The sequence below is a fragment of the Molossus molossus genome, unplaced genomic scaffold, assembly GCF_014108415.1.
Source record: "Molossus molossus isolate mMolMol1 unplaced genomic scaffold, mMolMol1.p scaffold_m16_p_14, whole genome shotgun sequence".
Lineage (NCBI taxonomy): Eukaryota > Metazoa > Chordata > Mammalia > Chiroptera > Molossidae > Molossus > Molossus molossus.
The window spans coordinates 3776746-3802786 of record NW_023425349.1 but is presented as its reverse complement, the minus strand read 5'-3'; the positions used below and the strand labels follow the sequence as shown (position 1 = coordinate 3802786).

General features: G+C 62.0%; 1 protein-coding gene across 4 annotated transcripts in view; it reads left to right on the top strand.

Moving 5' to 3' along the window:
- NTNG2 (netrin G2) overlaps positions 1 to 20739 on the top strand; it is a 63735-nt gene extending 42996 nt beyond the window's left edge. For 3 of the 4 annotated variants that reach the window (XM_036261256.1, XM_036261254.1, XM_036261255.1), the window contains 7 exons: positions 7742 to 7914; positions 10973 to 10999; positions 15527 to 15601; positions 16917 to 17009; positions 18389 to 18556; positions 19825 to 19959; positions 20504 to 20739. In XM_036261256.1, coding sequence (XP_036117149.1) covers positions 7742 to 7914; positions 10973 to 10999; positions 15527 to 15601; positions 16917 to 17009; positions 18389 to 18556; positions 19825 to 19959; positions 20504 to 20739 — 907 coding nt within the window. The remainder of the gene's footprint in view (positions 1 to 7741; positions 7915 to 10972; positions 11000 to 15526; positions 15602 to 16916; positions 17010 to 18388; positions 18557 to 19824; positions 19960 to 20503) is intronic. The other variant, XM_036261257.1, reaches the window with a different exon arrangement.
- The last annotated feature ends 5302 nt before the right edge of the window (positions 20740 to 26041 follow it).

Sequence of the window (26041 nt, the reverse complement as noted above, 5' to 3'; positions counted from 1 at the left end):
TCGATGAAGGGCCGATGACGCATGGACGGCCAGGGCCCTGACCTCTGCCCAGCGCTCACCCGCACGGAGCCGGCGCTGCCCTGGCCGGATCCCACTTGCTCCTTAGAGCAGCTGTGCGGCGGTGCCTGCGCCATCCCCGGTTCACAGACCGGGAGGCTGAGGCCGAGGCGAGCCCAGCGGTTCTCCTCAGGTCGGTCAGTGGCAGAACATCCCAGGCGAGCGGGACCCAGGGCCAGGGCTCCCGTCTTTCAGCAGAGGCTCTGGCTCGTCCCAACCCTGCGTGTGTGGGCTCCACCCATCCGTTCATTCCCTCGTTCTGAACGACCAATGTCGCTGATCCTGTGTCAACCCCCCGTGGAAGCAGGACCATTGCTGCCCACTTTTCAGGTGTGAAGACTGAGGCTCGGATTGGTTAAGGCCTTGTGCAGGGCCACATAGCCGAGGGCACTGGGAGCCCGCGGAGGCCCTGCCCAGTGACAGCGCGGCGGATGCCTGCCTGGTGGGTCGCAGGGGCACCCGGCCACCCGGTGGTGAAGACAAGTCCTGGCTCTGCCCTGACCAGACGGGGGACCTCGGGCGGCTTACGTCTCTCCCCAGGACTTGGTTTCCCCATCTCCGCAGTGGCGGTGATGACGCGTGTCTTCCACAGGTGCTGTGAAGGGCCGTGGGTCACGGTGGGAGGTTCAGGATGTGCCTCGAGTCTGCCTGTTTGCCCGCAGCCGTTCTCTGGGTCCAGCGCCACAGGTTTGCTCGGACGGTGAGCAAGCCTCTGAGCGTGTGGGGCCAGACATCGCGGCCAAGCCGGTTCCGGCTCCAGTCCTTCGGGTAACCCTCACAGACCCCCCAACCTCTATGTGTGTGTTGTTTACTGAACAACTTCACTGAGATATTCACATACCATAGAATTTGCACATTTAATTTTTTTCTTATCCTCACCCGAGGACATTTTGCCATTTTTTGTTCATGGGATAGATAGAATGGGAGAGAGAGAGAGAGAGAGAGAGAGAGAGAGAGAGAAACATCGACGTGAAAGGGACACAGTGAGTGGTTGCCACCCGCACGACCCAACCAGGGCCAGGGACAAACTGCAACCGAGGTACGCGCCCTTAGCAGGAACCGAATCCGGGTCTCTCGGGACCGCAGGCCAACGCTCTAACCACTGAGCAAACTGGCCAGGGCTTACTTTTTTTTCTTTATTGATTTTAGAGAGGGAGGAAGGGAGAGGGAGAGAGATAGAAACATTGATGAGAGAGAACATCGATTGGCCACCTCCTGCATGCCCCCCTCTGGGGGTTGGGCCCACAACCTGGGCATGTGCCCTGACCAGGAATCAAACTCGTGACCCCTTGGTGCATGGGTCGACACTCAACCACTGAGCCACACCAGCCAGGCAGAATTTGCATATTTGAAGTGCACGGTTCAGTGTGCCTTCAGTGTACTCACCACAGTAACTAGAGAACATTTTGTCACCCCAGAAAGCAACTCGCTCCCCTTGGCCATCACCCTCCTGCCCCTCCCCCCAGCCCCTGGCAACCATTGAAATGCTTCCTGTCTTGATGCATTCTCCCCCACATCACTGGGGTCACACATCACGTGGCCTTCTGCGTCTGGCTCCTGTCACTCCGCATGTTGTTTTCATGGTTGGTTGATGTCATTGTGTGTCAGTTCTTCGTTCTTTTTTTATGGCTGAGTAATATTCCATTGTGTGGATATACCACATTTTGGTTTTCTGTTGATGGACATTTAGGTCATTTCTACCTTTTGGCTATTATGCATAACACTTGGGTTTATGTACAAGTTTTCCTGTGGATGTATGTTTGCATTTCTCTTGGGTAGACACCTAGGCGTGGAGTTGCTGGGCCTACGACAATTCTAAGGTTCACCTGTTGAGGAACTGCCAGGCTGCTTCCCACTTATTACCTGCCATTGCCTGTGTTTTTAATCTCAGCCACCCAGGGGTGTGCAGTGGGACTCTGATGTCCATTTCCCGGAGGATTAATGGTGGGGAGCATCTTTTCACAAGCTCCTTGGCCATTTGAGTTCCTTCTTTGGAGAAATGTCTATTCAGATTCTTTCCCCATTAAAAAAAATTGAGTTCTTTGTCTTTCTTATTGAGTTGTAAGAGTTCATCGTATATTCATGCGATGAATTCATATTCATATGATAGATATAAATCTCTTATCAGAGATGCAGTCTGCAAAACCCTTCTCCTACTCGGTGGGCTGTCTTTTTGCTTTCTTGCTGGTGTTCTCTGTAACACAAAAGTACTTACGTTTGATGAAGTGCAGTTTGTCTGTTTCTCCTTCTGTTGCCTGTGTTTGGGACGCCCTGTGTTTGGGACGCCCTGCTTAAACCACGGTCATGATTCCCCCGTGTTTCCTTCTCAGAGTTTCTCGCTTTAGCTCTTAGGTAGAGGTCTCTGACCCACTGAGTCTGCTTTTGTTCCTGCTGTGAGGCGGGCTCTAACTTCATTCTTTCCTGTGAGGGTATCTCGGATCACTTACTCATTCAATAATTAAATTAATATACTTATAAATTTTGGCCTCACCTAGGTAATAACGTCCCAGGTTTGATGAGTTTGTCACTTAAAAGAAATGCTGTGTGTTCAAAAGCGCTTGGTCACCGTCGAGCCGCTTTCTCGCTCACGCCTGCTCCGCCGGTCACGCGCGCGCCTGGGGAGACGGGGGTCCACTGGGTGCTGGGGGAGGGGAGTGTGGCAGGGCCGATCCTGGCCTTTAACCTGACACCCCCTGCAGAGATCAGCGTAGGAGCAGGGGTGGAGCCTGGCAGCGTTTTCCGGGGAAGGAGACGGCATGTGCAAAGGTCCAGAGGGAAGTAAGATCAGAACAGATACTGGACAGAATGGGAGAGAGAGGAAGAGATGTGGAGGGGCACAGAGAGACCCAGAACGGACAAGCGCCATGCATGCGTGCGCGCAGACACACACACACGCACACACACACACACACGCAGCATCACCCAGAGCTTCCTGCCAAAGTCAAGAAGACACAGAAGCACTGGGTTCTGTTTCTGTGCCAGCCCTGTGAGGCTTCCCCACACTGTGGGCTCCTCCCGCAGCCCTGCCCACAGGGGACTGCCCATCTCCTTGGTAGAGGGGCGCCGTGCTCATTCCGGGACTCAGCCAGGGAGGGCGCAGAAGCCAAGACACCCTGGGGAGATGGGGTTGGTGGACGGGCTGGCCAGCTTGCGGTGGGGCAGCAGGGGCCGGGAGGGACATCTGGGTTTGGGTCAGGAATAACCAACCACGTGACCTTGGGCAGGCTTCTCCCTGACCTGCCATGAGGCCTGCCCAGCTCTGACATCCGAGACTCGCCGCCGCTGTCACTGCAATGTGCTTCTCTGAGTCCTCTGGTCTTTTCGCATTTTTAACAAGCCACGGTCAGCGTCGCCACCCGAAGCTGAGGCGGCGGTCTTCTCTTCACGTAGCTGATCGCTGAGGATGCCCTGGCCTCAGGCCAGAGGCCGGGAGCACGTTGCTGGTCCCACACAGCTGGTCCCTCTCCAGCTAGCGCAGGGGGACGTTAAATAAGAATCGAAAGGGGGGAGCACCTTCTGAGGTCAAATACATTTTGTAAACAAACTTTTGTTAGACAAAGTCAGACAGACTTCGTTCCCGCAGGACTTGTCAGAGCCTTTAACATGCTAGTGTGCACTGTGCTGCTGGGTGCGGGGCCAGGGGCAGGGTGAGAGGGCACGAAGAGCGCATCATGTATGTAGGCCGGTAGGTTTGAGCACAGGATCCTCCCGGGGTCCCCTGCAGGAAGAGTCCCCAGCGCCGACGGGTACCTGGCCACCCCCCTCGTGCCTTTCCCAGAGCCGGGCAGAGAGGCCCACGGTGTCTGTGTGTGTGGCTGTGGACTGGGCTCCAGAGAAATAGTGGGCCAGCTTCCCACAGCCTCCTGTTGCGGTTCTGTGTTGTAGTGAAACCGCGACAGGGTCAGTGTCCGGGCTGTAGGGGCAGCTGGGTCCATCCTTGGACCTGGGACTTGAGAGTCACCAGTAGTAGAAGGCATGTATCACGGTCTCCAAGGAGCACCCGCCCCGCCAGGCCTGAGGGACCCTGTCCTCCTGGGAGGGAAGTTGTGGCGAGCTCAGGGACCAGCCGCCGCCCCACCCGGGCCCGACTGCATGTTTAAATAGCACTTGGATCTGCTCGAAGAACTAATAGCTGCTCACTACACAGAAGGTAGAGAACATGCAAAGTGACAAAGAAGAAAAGAAAAACCATGTATGCCCCATCTCCCTTCCTAAGACAACCAGAGGAACACCAGGTGTGTTTTCCGTTGGTGTTTTGTGTACAGAGATGTGTATTCTAAACATAATCGGAAGTGACGTGTGCTAGTCGGCTCAGGCTGCCGAAACGGGGCGCCACGGACCGCGGGGCTCAGGCCGGGGTATTCTCGCCCAGTGCTGGAGGGGCGTCCGAGGTCCAGGTGCGGGCGGGTGGCTCTGGTGAGGCCCCTGTCCTGACTGGCCACCTTCTCAGGGGCTCACGTGGTGCAGGGGGGCTCTTCTTATGGGGCCCCGCCCTGATGACCTCATTTAACCTCCGGCACCTCTCCAAAGGCCCCCTGTCCAAAGGCAGCCATGTTGGACGGTAGGGCTTCTACACATGAATTTGGGGGACACAGTTCAGTCCGCAGCACTGTAAGAGATTCGACTGCATCCTACACGCTGTACAACAGTACCCAGCTTTCTGCGATGGGCACACTGTCCTGTTAGCCTCTGGGACTCGGACTCGGCTGTCTCTGAGGCCCAGTCCCTTTTGGGGCAGCCCTGTGACTATGGGCAAGATACTTAACCTCCCCAAGGCTCGGTCTCCTCATCTGTAAAACGGAAGCAAGAACCGGACCAGTCTTGCGGCCGCCAGAGGACCGAAGGAGACACGGTTGGCACACAGTGGGCACCGGGTACGTGTGGCACTACGGACCTAGTCCATGGCTTGAAACGGTCTTTGACAACATAACACTTAATATCTCCATAACATCCACAGCACAGACATCCTCATTTCCTTGACCATCTGCGGGATAATTGGAGGCCAGAGAGAAAGTCCCTGGGGATGCTGAAGCCAGAGGCAGCGGCTAACTCTGAGCGGTACCCAGGCTCCCGCCGGGATCCCTGCCCGGAAGGCGGCCCCGCGATCCCAGGGGGCTCCAGTCGGGTGGAGACAAAGGGCAGAGCGGAGCTGAAGGTCTGGCAGGGCTGGATGACCAAGCGGGAGGGAAGGCAGGACTGAAACGTGTGTGCGGCGAGGCTGGAGACGGAACGCACCCCTCCGCCCAGTGGGAGGTTCGGGGTGAAGAGAAAGGGACGTGTCTGGTTGGAGAAGAAAGGCCTGGTGAGGGGGAACACACCTGCCAGGCACCACTGGAGACCGTGGGCGACTCCATCCGAGTCCAGGCCACTGTCCCCTGCTGTCAGCCAGACCTCCCTGCCCTGGCTCTTGTCGCCCAGACACACCTGTCCCCATGGAGTGGCCATGCCTCCAGCTGGTCAGGGCCCCAGCCTCTGGGTTCTCCCGGACCTCGGAGGTTGAGCTCTGTGTTCTAGGTCTCAGTCCTTCCAGAAGGTTCTCCCCGCCTCACCTGAGTGACTCTTGATCCTCTTCCAGGTCTTCACTTCAGGCTGTTCCTCCTGGAGCCTGTGCTGCTCCCCTGTGACCCAGGACCCCCCAACTTCTCCCTTGTGTGACGTCGAGCACCTGTAACCACTGACCTGTAGCAGGCGACATCAGGGACAGACATGCATGATGGCTGCTTTTCCGTGGAGTCTATTACTTTCTAGGTTTTGGGTGGGCAGGAAAGGGGGCAGATTGTACGGAAAGTTCCTAACAGCCTGCCTCGCGCAGCCGCCCTTTTGCGACGCCTGGCGGGGCCGGCACACCTGTTCCCGTTGCTGAAGCAACCCTGAGACGTTACTGTCCGCTGACGTCCACAGCTGACAGTCGGCTTCCCTCTTGGTGTGATGTTCTGTGGGCTTGGACACGTGCCGGATGCCGTGTCCCCGCCACGACAGGTCATACGGATCGCTCCACTGCCCTCAAACTCCTGTGTGCATCCCGTCCACCCTCCCCCAATCACTGACTTCTTAAATCATCTCCCCGCTAGACCCTCCACTGCATCCGCGCAGGGACCCGTCTGCGTGGCGGAGTGTCCGCGCACTGTCCCCAGCTCAGAGCCCGGCGCGTGACGGGCGCCCTCTAAGTTTTTCCTTTGCGTAATTTAATAAAAATAGGATTCTATTAAACAAGTTATCCTTCAATTTGCTTTCTCCTAATATTGACAATATATCTTGGCTATCTTCCCGTCAGAGAATATAAAGCATTCTCTCTCTCTGACTCCTCATACTGGAAGATTTCCAACGTGCCTACGAAAATGGAACCTGCCACAGGACACTGTCCCCCCGCTCCAGCAGTCACCGGCTCTTGGCCTTTCTTGTTTCATCCCCACCCCTGTCCACATCCTCTCTTCCGGTGTTCCCCGAAGCAGACCCCAGACATCAGACGTTTCGTCTGTAAATGTTTCCGTGTGCATCTCCAAAATATAAGGACTTTTAAATACCACCCAATAGACGTTCATTTAATTCATCAAATAGGGTCAGCGTTCAAATGCCCAGCCGTCTCATGGATATGCATCCCGTTTGTTTTATGTGAGTTTAGAGATGGTTTCAGTGAAGATCCAGATGAGGTCCACACCCTGCAGCTGGTTGGTGTGTCCTGGGCTTTCCCTCCGTCTAGGTCCCTCCTCCCTCAGGGAGATTCTGCCCCTTGCAGTCCATCTGTCGAAGAAACAGGCTGGCATCCCGGGGTTCCCTCCATCGGGATTTTGCTGACTGCGTCCCCCTGGTGTTACCTAGTGTGTTTCTCTGTCCTCCCTGTTTCCTGTAAATTCGTAGCTGGATCCGAATCCTGATCAGATTCAAGTTCAGTTTGTTTTGATGAGACTGCTTCCGGGGAAGGGGGCGTCTCTGCAGGGAAGCTGGTCTCTGTCGTCTCTCTGTGCTGTTCCAGGCTGTTGATACTCAGCCTAGAGCCTCTCATCCAGTGGGGCTGCGAAAGGGCAACCTTCTCAGTCTGTCCGTCCCTCTTCAGTTATTTGCTGGAATGTTTTCATAAAAGACACCCCCCCCAACTCTTGGTTACCCAGAGGTGCTGTTTATACAGGACAGGCAGGACAAATGCTCGATTCTTTCCCTTTATTTACTGGTTTTCAGAATAATGAGTTGCCTATGAGTGAATGAATGAATGAATGAATGAATGAATGAACGAACGAATAATACACGTGTGGATGAGTTGAGGGGTTCTCTCTGCTCTCAAGGGCATGGGCGTGGCCATGGCTACCAGCAGAAGTGCCACCTGGGCCAGGTAGGTCCTCAGCTACACAACAAGGGGCTGGGAGCAGCTCTTGCTACCTGTCAACCCCCTTAGTCTAGAGCAAAGGTGGTCAGAGCTGGGTTGCTAAAAATACAGCATCTGGGACAAAGCATCCCGTCACCCGCCCCACCTGAGACGTAGGAAACCCTCGGAACCACGATCAAGGAGAGCAGACCTGCCGCGTGAGTCCCGGGGCGCCTTGGTCCTGGGCCGGGCTGCGGTGACGTTCCCCGGACGGGGGGGAGTCGGGCAGCGTTCGTCCTGAAGGAGGATCCTGGCGGGGCCACTGGGCTCTCGGTGCCCCCAGGCGGCCTGCCAGGAGCCGGCTGACTCTTCGTGTCCCTGCAGGTGCAAGTGTAACCTGCACGCCAACCTGTGCTCGGTGCACGAGGGCAGCCTGCAGTGCGCGTGCGAGCACAACACCACCGGCCCCGACTGCGGCAAGTGCCGGAAGAACTTCCGCACCCGGTCCTGGCGCGCCGGCTCCTACCTGCCGCTGCCCCACGGCTCTGCCAACGCGTGTACGTACAGCGGGGCGGCCGGGCCCTGGTCTCCCCACCCTTCCACCCCGGAGTTCTGGATCACTCACACGCATGCACACACACACAAGCACACGCACACATGCGTGCACACATACATATGCTCAAATGTGCACATACAGACACAAGCAGACGTGCACACAGACACATGCAAACACATCTGAGCACACATGCACACACATAAACATGTACTCACAAACATGCACACGCACACACCCACACCCCTTGTTACGTGGGTCCCAAGCGCCAGGCCTTGTAATCAGACCCTCTAGGACACCTGTGTTCTCCCAAAACCCAGTTGGCTGTCGGGCTCGGTGGGGGGCCCAAGGCAAGCTGCTCAGCATCATCCCTGCTCTCGTGCCCTTCTCGACCCCGAAGGCTGGTGTCAGGGCAGAGGGTGGGCCCTCACCCAGCTGACTGATGAGCACCGCCCCTTCTAACCAGTGTTCATGGGTGTTTACGGCACGTGCTGCCTGGTCAGCAGCCCTCCAGCCTCAGAGCCGCCCTGGAAGTCGTCCCCATCACCCCTGTGCAGAGGAGTCCTGTGAGGCCGCCCAGTCCTCTGTGCCCCGATCCTGCCCACGGCCTTCCTGTCAGGGAAGCAATCCCGGGGTGCAGCACGTGGCCCTGCATCATGAACACCCCCACTCACGGGGGCCCAGCACAGTCCACGGTGTCTCCCAGGGCGCTCCAAGCTGCAGGGCAGAGGGGCCCGGCTGGCCCTGGGGGCTCTTCCAGACACGCCGAGTGGTTTCTCTGGTGTCTGACATCTGTGCTCTCAGCACAGCTTCTCACTCAGCCCCTCGCCACAACCCCGCTGGTGGGATGGTTATTATTGCCCCATTCTCTGGACAGGCAAACTGAGGCCCAGCACCCTCAGCGCCCTCCTGGGTCTCCAGGCCCGTCACCAGGCCCGATGCCAAAGCCAGGGCTGGGCAGTGGCCGCGGGCACCCGGACAGCCGCCCGCCGCCTGGGTACCGGCAGGAGCCCCTGCAGCGGCGCCCCAGCCCCTGGGGAAGACGGATGTGGCGTGAGGCTGATCAAAGCCTCACAGTGAGGTCGTGACAGGCGTGTCGTGTGTGCTGGGCGGGCTGTGTGACAGGCCTTTGAAGCGGTGACTCCTCAGCTCTCCTGGCCTTCAAAGGCGCAGAGAACTCTGGGCGCTGATGGGCTGGCCCCTCGCTCCCGCCTCCCCAGGTGCCCGTCCCCCTCTCTTTGTGGCTGAACCATCCATCAGTCCCTGTCACTTCTCTCTGATGGCAGCCTCACTGGAGTGTGCCTGCCTGCTGGCCTCCCCTCCCCGCCCTGCCCTCTCCTCTCTGTGCCCAGCCTCCTTCCAGAAGGATCCTCCAGGGCCCCCGGGCCCCAGCAGGTCAGGCCTTCTGTCTGCAGGGCCAGGCCTTTCTCCTGACACCTCCTCCCCTCGGTCAGTCCTGCAGGCAGCTGAAGCGTCCTTGTTGGGGTGCCGGCTCCCGCTCCCCCACGGTTCCCAGGAAGTGTGGTGCACCTGTCCAAGGCCTGCGGCTTCCTCCCCGCCCGCCTTCTCTGGGTCGACCGGCCTTCTCCCCTTCCCCACCTTAGCAAGTGTCACCCACACCCAGAGGCCCGAGCTGCAAGTCTGGGGGTCACCCTCGACTACAGCCCCACCTGCCACCTCCTCCCGCAGGGCCCCTCTGCCCCTCCTGCCCCTGCCCTTCCTCATGGGGTGTTCATGGCTCCGGACCTGTGCTGCCCCCACCCCGCGCCCTCAGGGTAAAATCCTTACCAGTCAAGCCCCCTTCCGAGGCCCTGTGAGCTCATCCCCCCACGCACCTCCCACCGCGTCCCCCCACGCACCTCCCACCGCGTCCCCCACGCACCTCCCACCGCGTCCCCTCTATACCTCCCACCGCGTCCCCCCACGCACCTCCCACCGCGTCCCCCCTCGCACTTCCCACCGCGTCCCCCCACGTACTTCCCACCGCGTCCCCCCATACCTCCCACCGCGTCCCCCCGTACCTCCCACCGCGTCCCCCCGCACCGCCCACCGCGTCCCCACTGAATCCCAGCGCCCGCCCTCCCCAAGTGTCCCTGTGGCTCAGGACACACCCCTTGCCCTGTGACACTCACCTGACCACCTCCCTCACCCTTGAGGCCCAGTTTAGAGGTCACTTTGCCCCTCTGTGCCTGCCCCCCACCCCGTCTCTCCACACAGCCTCCCTGGGTGTGCCAGGCTTTCCCTGGGCTCAGGCTCTGACCAGCGCCCCCTTAAGGAAGGAGGGCGTGTCCCCCAGGCCTCCCTGTCACCCGGAGTGGGCATCCCCTGCCCACACCAGTGTCCCCAGGGCCTCCGGGGTGATAAGCGTATCCTCATTCTCACGGAACACCTGGAGGGAAGCTGAGGCCCCGGCTCCCCCTCCTGGGACTGTGACCGTTCTCCCGCGGGTACCATGAGACCCCGGTCAAACCGTGACCCTGGGCCCTCAGCCCCGGCACAGACACGCACGCACAGCTGTGGACGGGCCATTGCTCCCTGGGCCTGCGTCCTCACCTGTGGAGTCAGGCCCCGCACGGCCCCGTGGGGTGGTTGTGAGGACTGAAGGGCTCGGGCGGGGCAGGGCCGAGCACACCACCGGCGGCCACTACAGTGTTCCCAGTGTTCCTGGGCCGTCCCTCCCTTTCCCCAGATGGGAGCTCACACCAGGGCCTCTCTGGCGGTGACTCCCATTGGATCTCCAGCGAACCTGTCTGGCCCCACGGCTGTGACACTGTGTTCTCTGACGACATCGCTCCAGCCCCTTGTCCTGCGCCAGGGGACCGACAGTCTGAAGTCGGATGAGAGAGGCCCATGAGCAGCCACTTATGGGCAGGTCCCTGATAGGACAAGTCCTGGCCCTGAGACTCAGTTTCTCCATCTGCAAAATGGGCACAGTGAGGGTTCAGAACCGCCGGTGACGGGAAGGGCCCCTCCCCTGCCCTGCTCCCCCACGCCCGCTGAGGGAGGAGGTGGCCTGGGTCCTTGCTTCTCTGGCCACCATGCTGTGACCCTCTCTCCCACAGGTGCAGCTGCAGGCTCCGCCGTTGGCAGTAAGTACACACCTGGCCCCCCCTGGGGTCGGTGACAGCCTCTCTGCATGTCCGGGAAGAGCAGGAAAGGAGTGGGCTCTCCCGCCTGCTGGGCCCTGGGGTGCCCCCCCCCGACTGCGCCTGGTCCATCTCACAGCCCTTCCTGCCCCACTTTGCTGGGGTGCACCCCACCTTCACTTCCCTCCCGCTTCTTGGTCAGTGCTGCTTTGGAAAGGTCCCCATGACCCCTGGGTCAGCCAGACAAGAGTGGGGGCCACCTTCTTCCCAGCCAGCAGCAGAACCCCCCGGCCTGACGGGAGCTCTGGCGAGGCTGGGCAGTGAGCCTGGGCCCAGAGCAGGCAGGCCCCCGGAGGGACAGGAGCGTCCCAGAGCTCCCGGAGGAAGGCGGGGGTGGGGTGGGGTGGGGGGCATGCGTGCCCCGCAGACCCCGTGCTCACAGGTGGGCAGAGGGAGCATCTCATTGAACCTCGCACCTGGGCGGGCCCTGCCATCTGCTCTGAGCGCGCCTCCAGCCAGCGCTGGGAGACCCCGACCTCAGAGGTGCTTTTGGGGGGCACCGTCTCCTTCCACCGGGGCTCTCTGGGGTCAGCCCTGATCTGGACTGCTCCCTGCGGGGACGCCAGTGGGCGGAGAGGGCGCCAGGGGGAGCTGGGTCTGGAGGGGCCTCGGGTCCACTCACGGGGTCCTAAGTTGCTTCTCTGAGTGACCCCCAGCCTCCAACTCCCCCACCCTCTTTCGCTTCTCACGTCTCAGCAGATCCCAGAAAGACCCTGTTCCCACAGCTCGTGTGCTCACTGTGGCCATGAGGGGGCCAGTCACTGTTGCCCCTCCACATCCACTGCTCTGGCCCTCATGGCCCCCGCACCCCACAGCCCAGGTGGGTGCCAGGTGCCCGCCTTTCCCGCGCTGCCGAGTCCCCGCCTCTGTCTGTGGTGTTGGTGAGGCTGTGGGGCATCAGCCCTGGGAGGGCCGGGGCTTGGCCTTAGGGAGCGCTGGGACCCTGCAGGACTCACCTGCCACGGCCCCAGCCAGGGGCTTCAGGGCTCCCTTCGGTCCTGGAATCTTCCTCCTGCCCCCACCCAAGGCACCAAGGCCAGCTTAGCCAAAGGACAGGGTGCCCAGGAGGGCAGCATGCTCACCTGAAGACAGAGTCTTACTTCCTCTGAAGGCAGGACTGGTCTGTGCGCGGGCCGTGGGGTGCTGGGATGGCCCTCTGGTCTCACCTGGGTCTCGCCAGACTGCCCTCTGTAGGTACTGGGGGACCTAGAGGGCCCCTCCTTCCCAGAGGGTGCCAGGGACCCAGGGGTGGCCCACCACAGCCTGTCCTTCTCCTCCCTCCTCCACGGGAGCATTGGCAGGAGGCGGGGCTGGCCAGGGGAGTCGAGGACTTCAGGGAGGCTCTTGGCCGGGAATCATCTGGGGTGGAGGACGGAGTCACTGTGGGGTTGAGAGAAGTTGGCCCGGCCACCTGAGATCTCTGCTGTTTTCACTGAGCCAGTGAAGGGCAGACGGGAACAAACTGGTGGGTGTTGTGTCCGTCTGTACGCGGTGGTCACAGTGGTCTGTCTGGGTGGGAGGCAGATGCTCACACACACACGCACCCCGAGGACCCTTGGCTCCATTTTCTCAGCTGCGGCTGACTCGGTGCAGGGTGCAGGGTGCAGGGCGCAGGGTGCAGGGTGCAGGGTGCAGGGTGAACGGCAAGGCTGGGAGTCGGGGGTCGGGGGCCAGGGCAGTGAGCTGACAGGTGCAGGGTGCAGGGTGCAGGGCGAACGGCGAGGCTGGGCGTCGGGGGTCGGGGGCCAGGGCGGTGAGCTGACAGGTGCAGGGCGCAGGGCGCAGGGCGCAGGGCGAACGGCGAGGCTGGGAGTCGGGGGTCGGGGGCCAGGGCGGTGAGCTGACAGGTGCAGGGTGCAGGGTGCAGGGCGAACGGCGAGGCTGGGAGTCGGGGGTCGGGGGCCAGGGCGGTGAGCTGACAGGTGCAGGGTGCAGGGTGCAGGGTGCAGGGTGAACGGCGAGGCTGGGAGTCGGGGGTCGGGGGCCAGGGCAGTGAGCTGACAGGTGCAGGGTGCAGGGTGCAGGGCGAACGGCGAGGCTGGGAGTCGGGGGTCGGGGGCCAGGGCGGTGAGCTGACAGGTGCAGGGTGCAGGGTGCAGGGTGCAGGGTGAACGGCGAGGCTGGGAGTCGGGGGTCGGGGGCCAGGGCGGTGAGCTGACAGGTGCAGGGTGCAGGGTGCAGGGCACAGGGCGAACGGCGAGGCTGGGAGTCGGGGGTCGGGGGCCAGGGCGGTGAGCTGACAGGTGCAGGGTGCAGGGTGCAGGGCGCAGGGCGAACGGCGAGGCTGGGAGTCGGGGGTCGGGGGCCAGGGCGGTGAGCTGACAGGTGCAGGGTGCAGGGTGCAGGGTGAACGGCGAGGCTGGGAGTCGGGGGTCGGGGGCCAGGGCGGTGAGCTGACAGGTGCAGGGTGCAGGGCGCAGGGTGCAGGGCGAACGGCGAGGCTGGGAGTCAGGGGGTCGGGGGCCAGGGCGGTGAGCTGACAGGTGCAGGGTGCAGGGTGCAGGGCGCAGGGCGAACGGCGAGGCTGGGAGTCGGGGGTCGGGGGCCAGGGCGGTGAGCTGACAGGTGCAGGGTGCAGGGTGCAGGGCAAGGCTGGGAGTCGGGGGTCGGGGACCAGGGCGGTGAGCTGACAGGTGCAGGGTGCAGGGTGCAGGGCGCAGGGCGAACGGCGAGGCTGGGAGTCGGGGGTCGGGGGCCAGGGCGGTGAGCTGACAGGTGCAGGGTGCAGGGTGCAGGGCGCAGGGCGAACGGCGAGGCTGGGAGTCGGGGGTCGGGGGCCAGGGCAGTGAGGTCTGAGTGGGAGGAGGCTGGAGCGTCCAGTGAGGTCGCGGTCGGCTTCGCGTCCTGAGTCCGGCGCCAGGAGAAGGTGGTTCCAGGGCGACAGCCAGTGACCTGAGGGGCCTGCGTTTCGGGGTCGTCATTCCTCTTTAGCAGCTGAAGCCCCTGCCTGGGCCCCCAGTGTGCCTGGAGCCCCTCTAAGAACCACAGCCGCTGCCGCTGGTGGAGACGGCTCCTGGGCTCAGAGCTGGGCGACGGGTCGCTGTCCCGTCCCCAGGACAGGGTGGGAAGAGGCAGCTGCATTTCAGGGTGTGTAGATGTACCTTCAGGAAGCTGTGCGAAGGCAGAAGGCAGAGGAGCAGGTAACAGGATTACCAATGCACTTGCGCAGGACTCGAACTTGGGGCTGCTGACTCCGGGCGCTATTGCCCAGAGGCCTCTGGGGCTGTGAGGTGCTGCCGCCCTCAGACCTGGCCTGCACAGCTCCCGGATTCCGAGGGAAGAGGCAGGGCCTCCGCCTGGTCTTGGCACAACACAGGCCCCTTCGAGAACGTTCTTCCCGCACGTCCCTGTCCCTGGAGAGCCCTGCGGGGCCTGTTCTGCCCCCAGACCCCAGTCCCCAGAAAGGTCCCGAGTCTCTCCAGGCGCCTCCGCACAGGTGCTTCGGGCTCTCTGGCCCGAGGCCAGCTGGGCCTGTGGACTCTGGCCCAGATGCTTCTCCCTCCTGCCAGTCAGGCTGTCTGCAGGGGCTGCCTGGCGAGAAGGCCGCTCCCCACCTCAGCCTGTCCCCCAGGGGGAGTGGGAGGGAGGCGCCAAAGCCCTCAGGCAGGTTTTAGTGCGGCTCTAATTAAGCCCTTGAGTTGGGGCCCAGGCCTCGGCTCCTCCTTGGACACCAGAGTAATGTCACTTTGACGTCCGAAGGCTCCCGTCTCCCAGCTGGACCGTCCCCCGCACTTCTCACTGGTAGATTTTCTTTCTCTCCCCCCAACCAGCATCCTGCATAATCCCTTTAGAAGCAAAAAGATCCGATTTCTCCCGGGTCCCTCTGGGTCTGCCTTTGAAATTCGGCACACAGCAAGGCCCTGACTCCGCCAGCCGCTGCTTCTGCCGCTGTGTCCCGTTGGTCTGTGGCATTTGGGACTTGACTTACACTGGGGTCCCTGGTGTGCATGAGCCTGAACCAGGGGTCAGAGGGAAAGGTGGTGGCCGAGCAGGCAGGCCGGATGCTGGAGGACGTGCTGTCCCTGCGTTGGGTTGGACAGGACGCCTTCAAGGACCCTCTGGACACGTTGGATGTCTTGGCCAGAACACATGTCCCTTAGAGCCATTAGCCAGAGACTTCAGCACAGACAGGTCTGGGCCCAGGTACAGACTCGATCTGACTCTCCTTCGGTGGGGACGGGACCACAGGGCGGGTGGAAGAGTTCCCAAACCCGGAGCCCGCACGCCGGAAGAATGCAGCCACAGGCACGGAGCGCGCCCCCCCCCCCTTCGGCCACACGTGCCGGCTGCAGGCTGCAATGGTAGACACCGCCTCCTGGAGCTGGACCCGTCCTGCCGGTCAGTGTAGACAGAGCCGCCTCTTACAGTGCTGTTTCTGATGAGGGCCAGTGGGGTGCGGTCCTCAGTGGCCCCAGGACACCCCAGCCCCACCCCCTTGCATGACTTTGTTTCTTCTCTTTTTCCCCCAAGAGTGGAACAGGCCATCGACAGCAGCCCCCCCAGGGGAGAGCCCCCCCTGGCCCCAGGTGTCCTCCCGTGCAGAAGGTATGGGGGGAATCTACTTCTTAGACCCACGGGCACCCCCTTAGTGGAGGCAGCAGGTATACGAAGTGGGGATCTGGGGCGGGGGGGGGGGGCTGAGGGGAGGGGCCTTGGAGCTGTCCCCACCCCGCACCTAACTCTCACCTAGGTAGGGTCAGTGTGACATCACCAACCCCCCGCACCCCCCAGGGCTTCAGAGCCCAGCGCAGGCGCGGAGAGGCCTCTCTGGGGCAGCCATGGAGCTGTGTCAGGGGGCTGCCTGCCGGCGGCTCTGAGCAGATGACAGCAGGCTCGGTCCAGGCAGAGGACCTGTGGGCAGACTTGGCGGTGGGTTGGCAGTGAGCAGCCCCCCTGACAAAGGGGGAGATGTGCTGGTTAGAGGAGGCCCTGGTACCAGGCCCAGAGCCCCGTTCTGACAGCAGGAGGCACGCTGGCTTGTAGCCATAGCCTGACACACACGGGAGGCACACAGGACCTGCAGCGTCTCCGAGAAGGGAAGCCATCCGCGTTCCAACTCACCTGTGCCCTGGACATGAATCGCTCGTGCCCCTGAGGCAGAACCCGACCCTCCACCCCTCCAACCGATTCCCCTCCAGCACCAGCGCTGGGCAGTGAGCAGGGCTCTGAGCGCCCTCTGCTGGCAGGATGTCCAGAGCTGGAACCACAGTCAGTGAGGGAGGGTCTGCAGGTCACTCCCAGCAACATGGGGGCCCCTGAGCCTGGCATCCTCTTAGGTGATGTACACAGAGTCGGCTAGAGCCATCACTGCCCTGCCCTGGACTGGCTGGGGCACCAGGCTCCCAGGGGGAAGCTGAGGGGATGATGCTCCCGGCAGGCTCACCCACAAACGTGGGGTGGGTTCTGGACAGTCTGTGCTCATGGGAATCATGGATGGGAAAGGACTCGCTTTGGCTGGGGCAGGGAGATGGCTTCTGAGAGGGAGGGAGAAGCCAAAGGCTGAATGCCAGGCTCAGGACGAGGCACGCTCGGGAGTTGGGGGCAGGACAGCAAGAGAGAGCGCTGGTTTTAATCACACACAGACTGCCCGGCTTCAGCAGAGGGCCTGTGCGCCGCAGGGTGCTGGGGCAGAGGAGTGATTTGGGAGGACGAGTCCAGCAGGGGAACAGCTGGTCTCCCAGGGGGACCAAGGGAGGGCCGGCTCCGTGAGCTCCGTCACCTAGAGTCTCAGCAGGTGCGGAACTGCCCCGAGCGTGCAGGGCTCCTTGGGAGCCTTTGCCAGGCGCATCCTGGGCCCTGACAGCCTGCCCTGGGCAGCTGCCCTGTGGCTGAAGGAGGAGTTGTTTCTCATCTCTCCAAGCTGCGGGCACCTTCGCCGCTGCCCCGGCCCCGGCCTCCAAACCTTTCCAGCTCAGGCCCACATCTCAAGGGATGCCTGCTGAAGAATTCCAAGGTAAGGGGAAGGCCCAGGGCCGGGCCAGCCTCCCCCAACACCTCCGCGGGAAAGCGATGCGGGATGGAGTGCCCGCACCGGGCTCAGAAACCCCGGACTAGCTGGGTCAAGGTGAAACGGAGCCTCTTCCCTCCAGCCCTCTCTTCCCAGGGGAGTGGGGAGCGGGGGTGAGTCAGAGCACAGTGGGCAGCCCCGGGCGGCGGAGCAGCTGCCAGAAATAGCCTGTCCCAACTCCCAGGGGCTCGCCTGGGTTGAAGCAAGGTCTGGGACACAGGGGTCACCGACACTGCTCCTTGGGACACTTGGAGGGTGCCTGCCTTCTTGTCCTTGGAAAAATAAGGTGAGGGGGGCAGGTGCAGGAGGCCCATCTCCTCCTGGGCGCATCTCTCCAGGGGCTCCTTTCTCCAGGGTCTCCCATCCCCTTGACCCCTGACCCCTGGTCATCCCTCCCTCTTCCATCACAGAAGGGAAGGTGGGTCCTCTGGAGACACAAAGATGATATCAGCATCCTTCCTTGTTCAGGGGTAGCCACATCCGCTTTCTTACTCAGGGGGGTGTTGAGTCCCATAGGAGGGTCACTAAGAAAGGGCCCCTCCTCTTGCATCAGGGAAGGTGACCCTCCTTACCAAACCCCAACCCTTCATGAGGTCATGGAATCTGCCTCCCCTCCTCAGGGCCTTGCCCCAGGCGGTCCCAGGACTGGCTCCGTCCCAGGACTGGCTCCGTCCCTGGAGCGATGGAGGCTGGAGGAGACAGTGTGGTGGTGCGGAGAGGGCTGCCCCCAGTTAGAGTCCCAAGCTGGGCTGGGACTAGGGGGCAGCAAAGCCAGCGGGCCCTCTGGTGTCAATCAAATTGGCAGAACAGCTCAGGCTTCTAAGGGCCTGCAGGTGGTGTTTTACCTTCCAACCATCTTCCAAAGCAGCACAGGGAGGAAGCTTCTGGCCCTTTCCATCCATCCAGGGTGCATGTACCTCCCTTCACTGAGTGTGGGGACACAGCGTGAGCGCCGTGAACCCAGGCACTGCCCTCCCTGCATGAATCATTTCTAATCACCCTGGCATCCCTCGGGCATCCCTGCTAAGAGCACCTCGCTTGGCACCCAGCAGGTGCTGCCCACTAGCCCTCCCCGGGGCCCAGCCACGGGGCCAGGTGGGAATTCGTGAGCTAAGCCCACACTGGCTCTCCTCCGGGCCCAAAGCCGGCCTGTCTCTCCCCAAATGCTGTCGAAGTTATGGAGGCCCAGGCCCCGTGCCAGGTCCTACACCCCGCACGGCCCGGGGCGGGTCCTGGCGCTCAGTTTCCCTGGAAGCGCGGGGGAGGGGCGGCAGGGGGCCCCCGTCCCGACCCGCTGACCCGCCGTGTTTCTCGGCTCGGCCCAGACTGCGAGTGCTACGGCCACTCCAACCGCTGCAGCTACATCGACTTCCTCAACGTGGTGACCTGCGTCAGCTGCAAGCACAACACGCGAGGCCAGCACTGCCAGCACTGCCGGCTGGGCTTCTACCGCAACGGCTCGGCCGAGCTGGACGACGAGAACGTGTGCATCGGTGAGCCCGCGGCTGCGGACGGCCCCGCTTCAGCCTCGTCCAAGAAGGGAGCCTCCAGAATCTGTCCTGGGGGCGCGGGGGCTGGGGCTGGTCTGACGCCCCCTTGCTGCGCCTGTGGGCACTTCCCTTCTGGGGCCCAGCTTGTTTGTAAAATCAGGAGGTGGATCGGATCAAAGGTTTGAACCCCTTTCTGTGGCCAAAGCCACAGATTTCTCAGATGCAATTCTTCAAATGCTTTATAAGCAGAGCCCAGCTTACAAAGTGCCTCCACCCCCCCGTGGACCCCTGGTCTGCTTTTTTCAAACTCTGCTCCAGAACTGGCTTTGGGGACCCTGAGCCTGGGCAGAGACAGGTCATCCCAAAAAACCAAAGCCATGCCCCCAACCAACACCCACCAGCCTGGAAGGACTGCCCACCACCCTGCCCCTGTCTGCAGGAGAGGCCAAGTCTCAGCCCTGGTGCTCACCCCCCCCCCCCCCCCCCCGACCGCACTGCCCCTCCCCCAGGCCCGCTCCGGCTTGGGAGAGGGGGGCTGCCCACAAAGCCGGATCTGTCCGTTTGAATCACAGCAGAGGCTTTCAGATAATTCCATCAACTCTAAAGTGATCCAAATAGAATTGTGCCGCTGATGTCACACCGGCCAGCTGCAGGGACAGGGCAAGGCCTCTGGACCCGATTAGAGGCTCCTCTCGTCCCCCAGCATCTGTCTGCCTTAAACCTCGGGCCTAGCACTGGGCTTCAAGAAGTCCCAGAGTGGGGGCATTTGCCCCCTCCCAGAGAGCAGAGGCCCCAGGAAACCAGCTGGGGAGCAGCTGGGGGAGACTGGAGGCCCCTGGGGCTGTTCCTCCACCCGCCCTGGAAAAGAGCTGTAGGTGAGGACCCCCCCCCCCCCAGCCCCCAGGGACACAGGCCCCTGGGCCTCTGATGAGGCTCCTCCCACCAGTCAGTCGCGGCTCTTTAGAGCTGAGATGGATCAGCGCCCACCCCAGTCACAGACGCAGAGACTGAGACCCAGAGCGGGAAAGGGCCTTCGCAGGCACAGTGCCAGGCCAGGGGGAGGAGACGGAATGCCGGGGAAGCGGTCGGTCTTCCCTCGCCATGTGGACGCTCCCGGCAGCTCCCACCCTCCGCCCGCCACGGGCTCGGACAGGGCGTGGGGAGTATCCTCGGGCAGTGCGGAGCCGGGCTGGGAGGAATGAGGGGCCGGGCGGGGCGGGGTCCTGGTCCGCAAGTCGCCCTGACCACACCCGGTGCACCTGTCCGTCCAGAGTGTAACTGCAACCAGATTGGCTCGGTGCATGATCGGTGCAACGAGACCGGCTTCTGCGAGTGCCGTGAGGGCGCGGCGGGGCCCAAGTGCGACGACTGCCTGCCCACGCACTACTGGCGCCAGGGCTGCTACCGTGAGTGGGGTGGGGCCGGGGGGCGGGGCGAGGGGCGGGGCCTTGTGCTGGGGGGGCGGGGTGCCGGGGAGCTGATGCTGCCAGGGTAGGGGCCCCCGCGGGAAGGAGGTTTCACGGGGGTGGCCTGAGTCGGGGCCAGCGGGCGGGGCGGGCCTGTGCGACGGGCCGGGGTCGGGCGCAGGTGGGAATCACGGGAGAGGTGGAGCTGGGTGGCTTGGGAAGGGAGCTGGGGGTTGGCTGGAGTTGGCCGGCCGGAGGAGCGAGGGAGCGAGGCTGTCCGAGGAAGTGGCCTGGTGGAGACCCGGCGTCAGCCACGGCGAGAGGGTGGGAGGGCGCGTGCCCGGGAGCGGGACAGAGCCAGGGCAGCCGCGGAGGGAGGCAGGGGCCCGGGCCCCCTGTCGCTGCTACTCCCCCGAGGGCACGTGTCGAGTGCGCCCTGAGCCTCCAACATCCCCCTGGCCCAGGCCGCGCCCCGAGGGGCACGTGGGGCTCCTGGGGGGAGGGGACCGGGCCACCACCCAAGTAACTGCTCCACCGCCCGCAGCCAACGTGTGCGACGACGACCAGCTGCTCTGCCAGAACGGCGGCACCTGCTTGCAGAACCAGCGCTGCGCCTGCCCGCGCGGCTACACCGGCCTGCGCTGCGAGCAGCCCCGCTGCGCCCCCGCGGACGACGGCGGCGGCCTGGACTGCGACCGCGCGCCCGGGGCCGCGCCGCGCCCCGCCACCCTGCTCGGCTGCCTGCTGCTGCTGGGTCTGGCCGCCCGCCTGGGCTGCTGAGCCGCCGAGGACCCCGCGCCGGGCGGCCTGCCGGGGCCAGGGGCCGGGCGGCGAGAAGGGGCGGCCCGAGCTGCTCCCAGGTGCTACTCAGCAGAACCCCCCGCCCTCCTCCCGGCCTCGCCGCGGCACCTCCCCTCGCCCAGCACTGCAGCAGGGGGCGCCGTGGGGCCCTGGCCCCGGCGGTCTGCAATTTTGGTCTTAGTTTTTCTATTTCCAGCACCCCTTTCCTTTTTTTATGTTTATTTTTGCTGGCGGTGAGACGAGGGGTGGGGAGAAATGCCGCGCACCCCAGGGACACACGACTGTTGCGCACACCCCTGCGCCTGTCCCTGGCTTGCCATCGGCCAGCGGAACTCCACCTCTCCAGTTGCCTACAGCTCCAGTCGCTGACTTCTCTTTTATATTCTTTTCTTGGTTTTCCTTCGCAACCCGCCAGACCCGAGAGAGGCCTGGTGACCGGGAACTCGCTGCCGGGGAGGGCTAGGAAGGCAGGTTTGGAGGGCTGGAAGCGGTTTTGTAGAGAACTATTTTTGTTTGTATTAACCGTCCCCTGGGAGAAGGGACAGAAGCGGATGCTGGTCCCCACGGGGTGGGCGATGGCGTGTAATCGGACAGAGTAAAGAATCTGCTCGCTGCTGCGTCCAGGGCCTGTTTTCTTTCCGTGCTCACTGGGATTTGAAGAGGAGCCCACAAAATAGCCTTAAGGAAACTGCTCACTTCCAGGCCACGACCCCCAAGCCCTCCGGTGCATGGGAACAGGCAGCCCTGCCCCCCAGGCTGGCGGAGTAGCCCTCTCACCGCCTGGCCAGGCATGGCCCTGCCGGTGACCACCACGTGTTCCCCAAACTTGGGAGGTTGCTTCCCTCCTTTCACTAAAACCAAAACCAAACCAGTTTATCGCACTTTTCCTCAGCTGCCTTCAAATTCGAAAGCACGTGGTGGACACTGATAGGCTGCTGAGAAGGGCAAGGATGTGATGGGGCAGCGTTCTAATTTAGAAATCAGGGCGGTGGTGTGGGCTCAGACCTGCCGGACCCCACGACTCCACCCAGCATCTGCAGCTGCTGCCTCCTTCCGGAGCCCACTGTTGGCCCGAGTCCCAAGGTGGACACAGTCCTGGGTGGGCACAGCAGGGACCCAGGGGCAGCATGGGGGTTGAGAGAGGGTGCGCTGAAGGATGGGGCCCATCAGTGGAGAAGAAGCCCTTAGCTAGGGAGGGTGCTCATGTGTTTCCAACCCCTGGTGGTTGCACCCAGATTTCCCTGCCCGCTACTTACTTTCCCACAGCCTGGAAGGCTCCCGGGCCGCGGATCCGGGTCTGGCCCCGCACTGCCCCCGCCGGGACGTTCAGACTGGCCACACTGCATCCAGGCCCCAAGGCAGGGCTAAGACCGAGCTGAACAAAACCTGGCCTTGAGGATGAAGCCAGCACAGCAGAGGGGTAGCTGCGGCTGATGATGTGACTAGCTGCATCTCAAGGCCCACCTGCCCCCCCAGTTCCCGTCCCCAACGCCAGATTGCAGGGGTCAGCTCCCAGCCCCCAAGGAAGTGCCTTCTGTCAGGTCCCTGTGGCTTCACCTCCTTCCCATTGACTGAACCCACTCCGCCCGCCCGCCCGGCAGGAATAAAACTTGTCTGGGGCTCCTTGTGCCTAGGAGTGGCCACAGGACACAGTTCTGGCCAATGAGATGTAAGCAGGAGTGATGAGTGGGGCTTCCAGAAAGTTCCTTCCAAACCCCCCCACCACACACACACGCTACAGGAGCCTCAGGTGGCCCAGGACTAGGCCCTGGCTTCCTCTCCCCTCCCCCACTGCTCAGTCAGCAGGGCTGTGGGGAGGGCGCCTGGCAGCCCTGGGTGAGAGCGATGGGCCAGGAAGGTGAAGCCGCCTGTCTGAGGACCTAGCCCAGGAACCAGCCCTGCTCGTGACCTCCGCACTTCTAAATGTGAGAAAAAATAAACCTCGATGTGATTCAAAACTGGAATTTGGGTTTTCTGTTACCGGCAGACTTACCAATTCCTGCTATAGGCCCCGCCCACCCAGCATCCAGGCACCGAGTCCCCTAAGGGCAGAGAGACTTCCACCCTTCGGTCACGGCTCCCAGAGCGCGTCAGGCCAAGGACCAGGCCCTGCCGCCTCCAGCCGCCTGTCCAGACAGGACCTGCCTGCGCCCTCCAGCTGCAAACGAGTCCAGGAGGGGCAGCTGACCCAAATCCACCTCGGCAACCACCAGTGCAGGCTGCAGTCTGTAAGCAAGTCGCCTTCCCCTATCATCATGGCGTTAAAATACGAAGGCAGGCCTGGTGGGCGGCTCAGCTGGTTGGAGCCCCGTCCCATCATGTCGGGGTTGCAGGTTCGCTCCCCAGTCAGGGCACATGCTCTAAGATCAATCAGTAAAAAAGTGATTTTTAAAAATACAAATGAATGCCCGCCAGTGTGGCTCAGTGGCCCGGTCAGGGCACATGCTCAGTGAGGGACGTGCAGGAGGCGCCAATGTTCTCTCTCATTGATGTTTCTATCTCTCTCTCCCTCTCCCTTTCTCTCTAAAAATCAATCAATAAAAAATACAAAGGAATCACAATAATTCACCCCCCACCCCCACCCCAGTCTGGGTCCGGTTCCTTTGCCAGCAGCAGAATTCAGACGGGTCGATCGGCCCGTGTGTTTGTTGAATTGAGAGGGGACGGCCCTCCAGCATAAATCACAGGTTGAGGCAAGGGGGCAGCTTCCTGCTGGTGTGGGGGCTGCAGGGGGAGCCCCCTGGTAGAGAAGGGGTGCAGCAGGAGCTGTTAACAAGCCAACACAGCAGTGGGGCAGGGCGCTCCCAGAGAGGAGCCCAGGGCTGCAACCAACAGCATCTGCTACGCACGTGCCCACACACACACCCCTTTGTGTCGCTCTGGGTGTGTCCCCAGAAGTCTCCCGAGGGGTCTGGGAGGAGAGGGTCCTCAGTGGCTGCACTCTGCCCTCCCTGCCCTCCCCCAGCCCGACCAGTGCCGCGTCAGCTTCCCTGGGGCTAGCCCTGGTGCTGCGGGCCAGGGAGGTGGAGCGTGTCATAAATCAGAGTGGCAGCCCCAGTCCCTGAGGAGGCGGCTCAGCCCTGACCTCAGCCGCAGGCTGGAGGGAAAGTTGCCAGTGGCTATTTGGAAATTCTGACATCTTCCAGGCAGCTGGGAGAAGGAGAAAACAAGGGTATTGGAGCCGAGTCAGAGCCCAGCCTCTTTGCCGCTGTGACCATGTCCTGAGCTGGTTTGACGTTGTTCAGAGTTCAAGAGAAGGCTCCGCTTCACAGCTCACCCCACCTTCACCCTAAGCCACTTTCTCAGCCTCGGTGCCCCTGACACCTAGGGCGGGATAACTGGGGGGAGGGGCCTATCTTGATCACTGAAGGGTCTGCAGCACCCCTGGCCTCCAGGCACGGCTGCCAGCCTAGCTCCCTCCCGGTGATTACAAGTGCCTCCAGACACCGCAGCCTGGGAGCAGACTTGCCCCAGGTGAGAACCACTGAGCCAGGCAGGATGGTCGCCCTCCCCTCACAGAAGGTGGAGAGGCTAGGAGGCACCTCTGCCTGGGGCACTGGTTTGGGTTAAATGCTGGGTCTGGAGTCAGGCTGTTCTTAGCAAGTGAAGTAAGAAAGCCTGACTCCAGACCCAGCATTTAACCCAAACCAGTGCCCCAGGCAGAGGCGTCCTCCCAGGGCTGCACCCCAACCGCTCCAGTCCCCTCCCTCGCCCTGCTGCAGCAGGAGGCCCGGGGGAGCCAGATTTCATCCGAATGGCTTTGCTGTCAGGGAAATGCCTCCCGGCCACCCCTCCGCGGCAGCCTCACCCCTGCCCCCACCTCTGAATAAGCAGACAGCTAGGTCTGCAGTTTCTGCCTCTTCTGCCTGGTCCAGTTGTGAGCGTTTCACAGGCGCCCGGGGAGCAGCTGTGGGCTCTCGGGATCTCAGCAGGCTGGCCAGGCCGGAGCAGGCCAGACCGAGGCGGCGCACCCCTGCCTGCACCCTGCCCGGGTCCCAGCACTTACACCCTCCCGTCCCCTGGGACCCCCGCACATCCCAGGCCAGAAGAGTTAAGGGAAAAGGCCCACAGAAGAAAAGCTTTACTTGCTAATTTGTCCTTTTAAAACCACAAATCATGGCTGTAGGGAAGTTAGAAATACAGAAAGGCAAGATGATAATTTTTATATTAAAATCACCCACAAACCATCCAGAGCTAATAACTGTTACTACTGCTGATGGATGTCTCTAGTACTTTTCCATAAAACAAACAGCGCAGACGACCTCCCCGCATGTGCTGGGCCCCCGTGAGGCTGTGCTGGGAGCTGACATCTTGTTTCGAGGACGCTGGCTCCCACTCATGAAGCCACTGTCCAGCTGAGAACCTGGGGCTCCCAAAGCGTCCTGGTCACAGGGCTGAGGCATCGAACCCAGAGGCAACGCTGGGTGATTTCGGCAGGAAAGGAGATTTGAGGGACCCCAGGACGCAGAGATTCAGGTCAGGGAACTAGAGGGTGGGAAGGCCCAGGAAGCCATACCAACACCCACACTGCTGCCTCCGGGGCCGGAGAGGCCCCTGTCCCTGTGGCCTAGACGCTGCCTCAGCCCCACCCTCGCCCCCAGGTGCCTCCAGCTGGTGACGCCTGCCCCCCCCACCGTGTGCCCACCCGTGTCCAGCAGTCTTCACTCTGTCAATGGAGGTGGACTGTCTTCCCCCAACCAGAGGAAGGGCACAAAGAAACAAGGACAATCCAGCACAGAGAGGGTAGGTGAGTTGGCCAAGGTCACACAGCCCAAAAGAGGCAGAGTCCAGATGCAGACCCAGTCTCGGCAAAGAAGCCCAAGCTTATAGCACTCAGCTGCACAACGGCCTCCTTTTCCCTCCTTTATTCATTTATTTATTTTAAAGAATACTTTGTTGCTTTTGAGAGAGGGAGGGAGAGACAGACAGAGAAAACCAATATGAGAGCGCAACATCAATCAGCTGCCTCCTGCACAGCCCCTACCGGGGATGTCGAGTCCGAAACCTGGGCCTGTGCCCCGACAGGGAATCGAACCAACCACCTCCTGGTGCACAGGGCGATGCCCAACCAACCGAGCCACTCGGGCCAGGGCTTACCTTTTTTTTTAAACAGTAATAACCTTGTCTTATATATACCCTCTTCAACCCAATGACGTTTAGCGATGTTCCCTGAATGTCAAAGATCTTTTAAGATAAAGACAGCAGCACTCCATCCCCCCTCCGGTTTTCTGCCTCTGCTGCTGCCCTCTTCCCAACCTGAACCCAGGATCTGCTGGCCTCG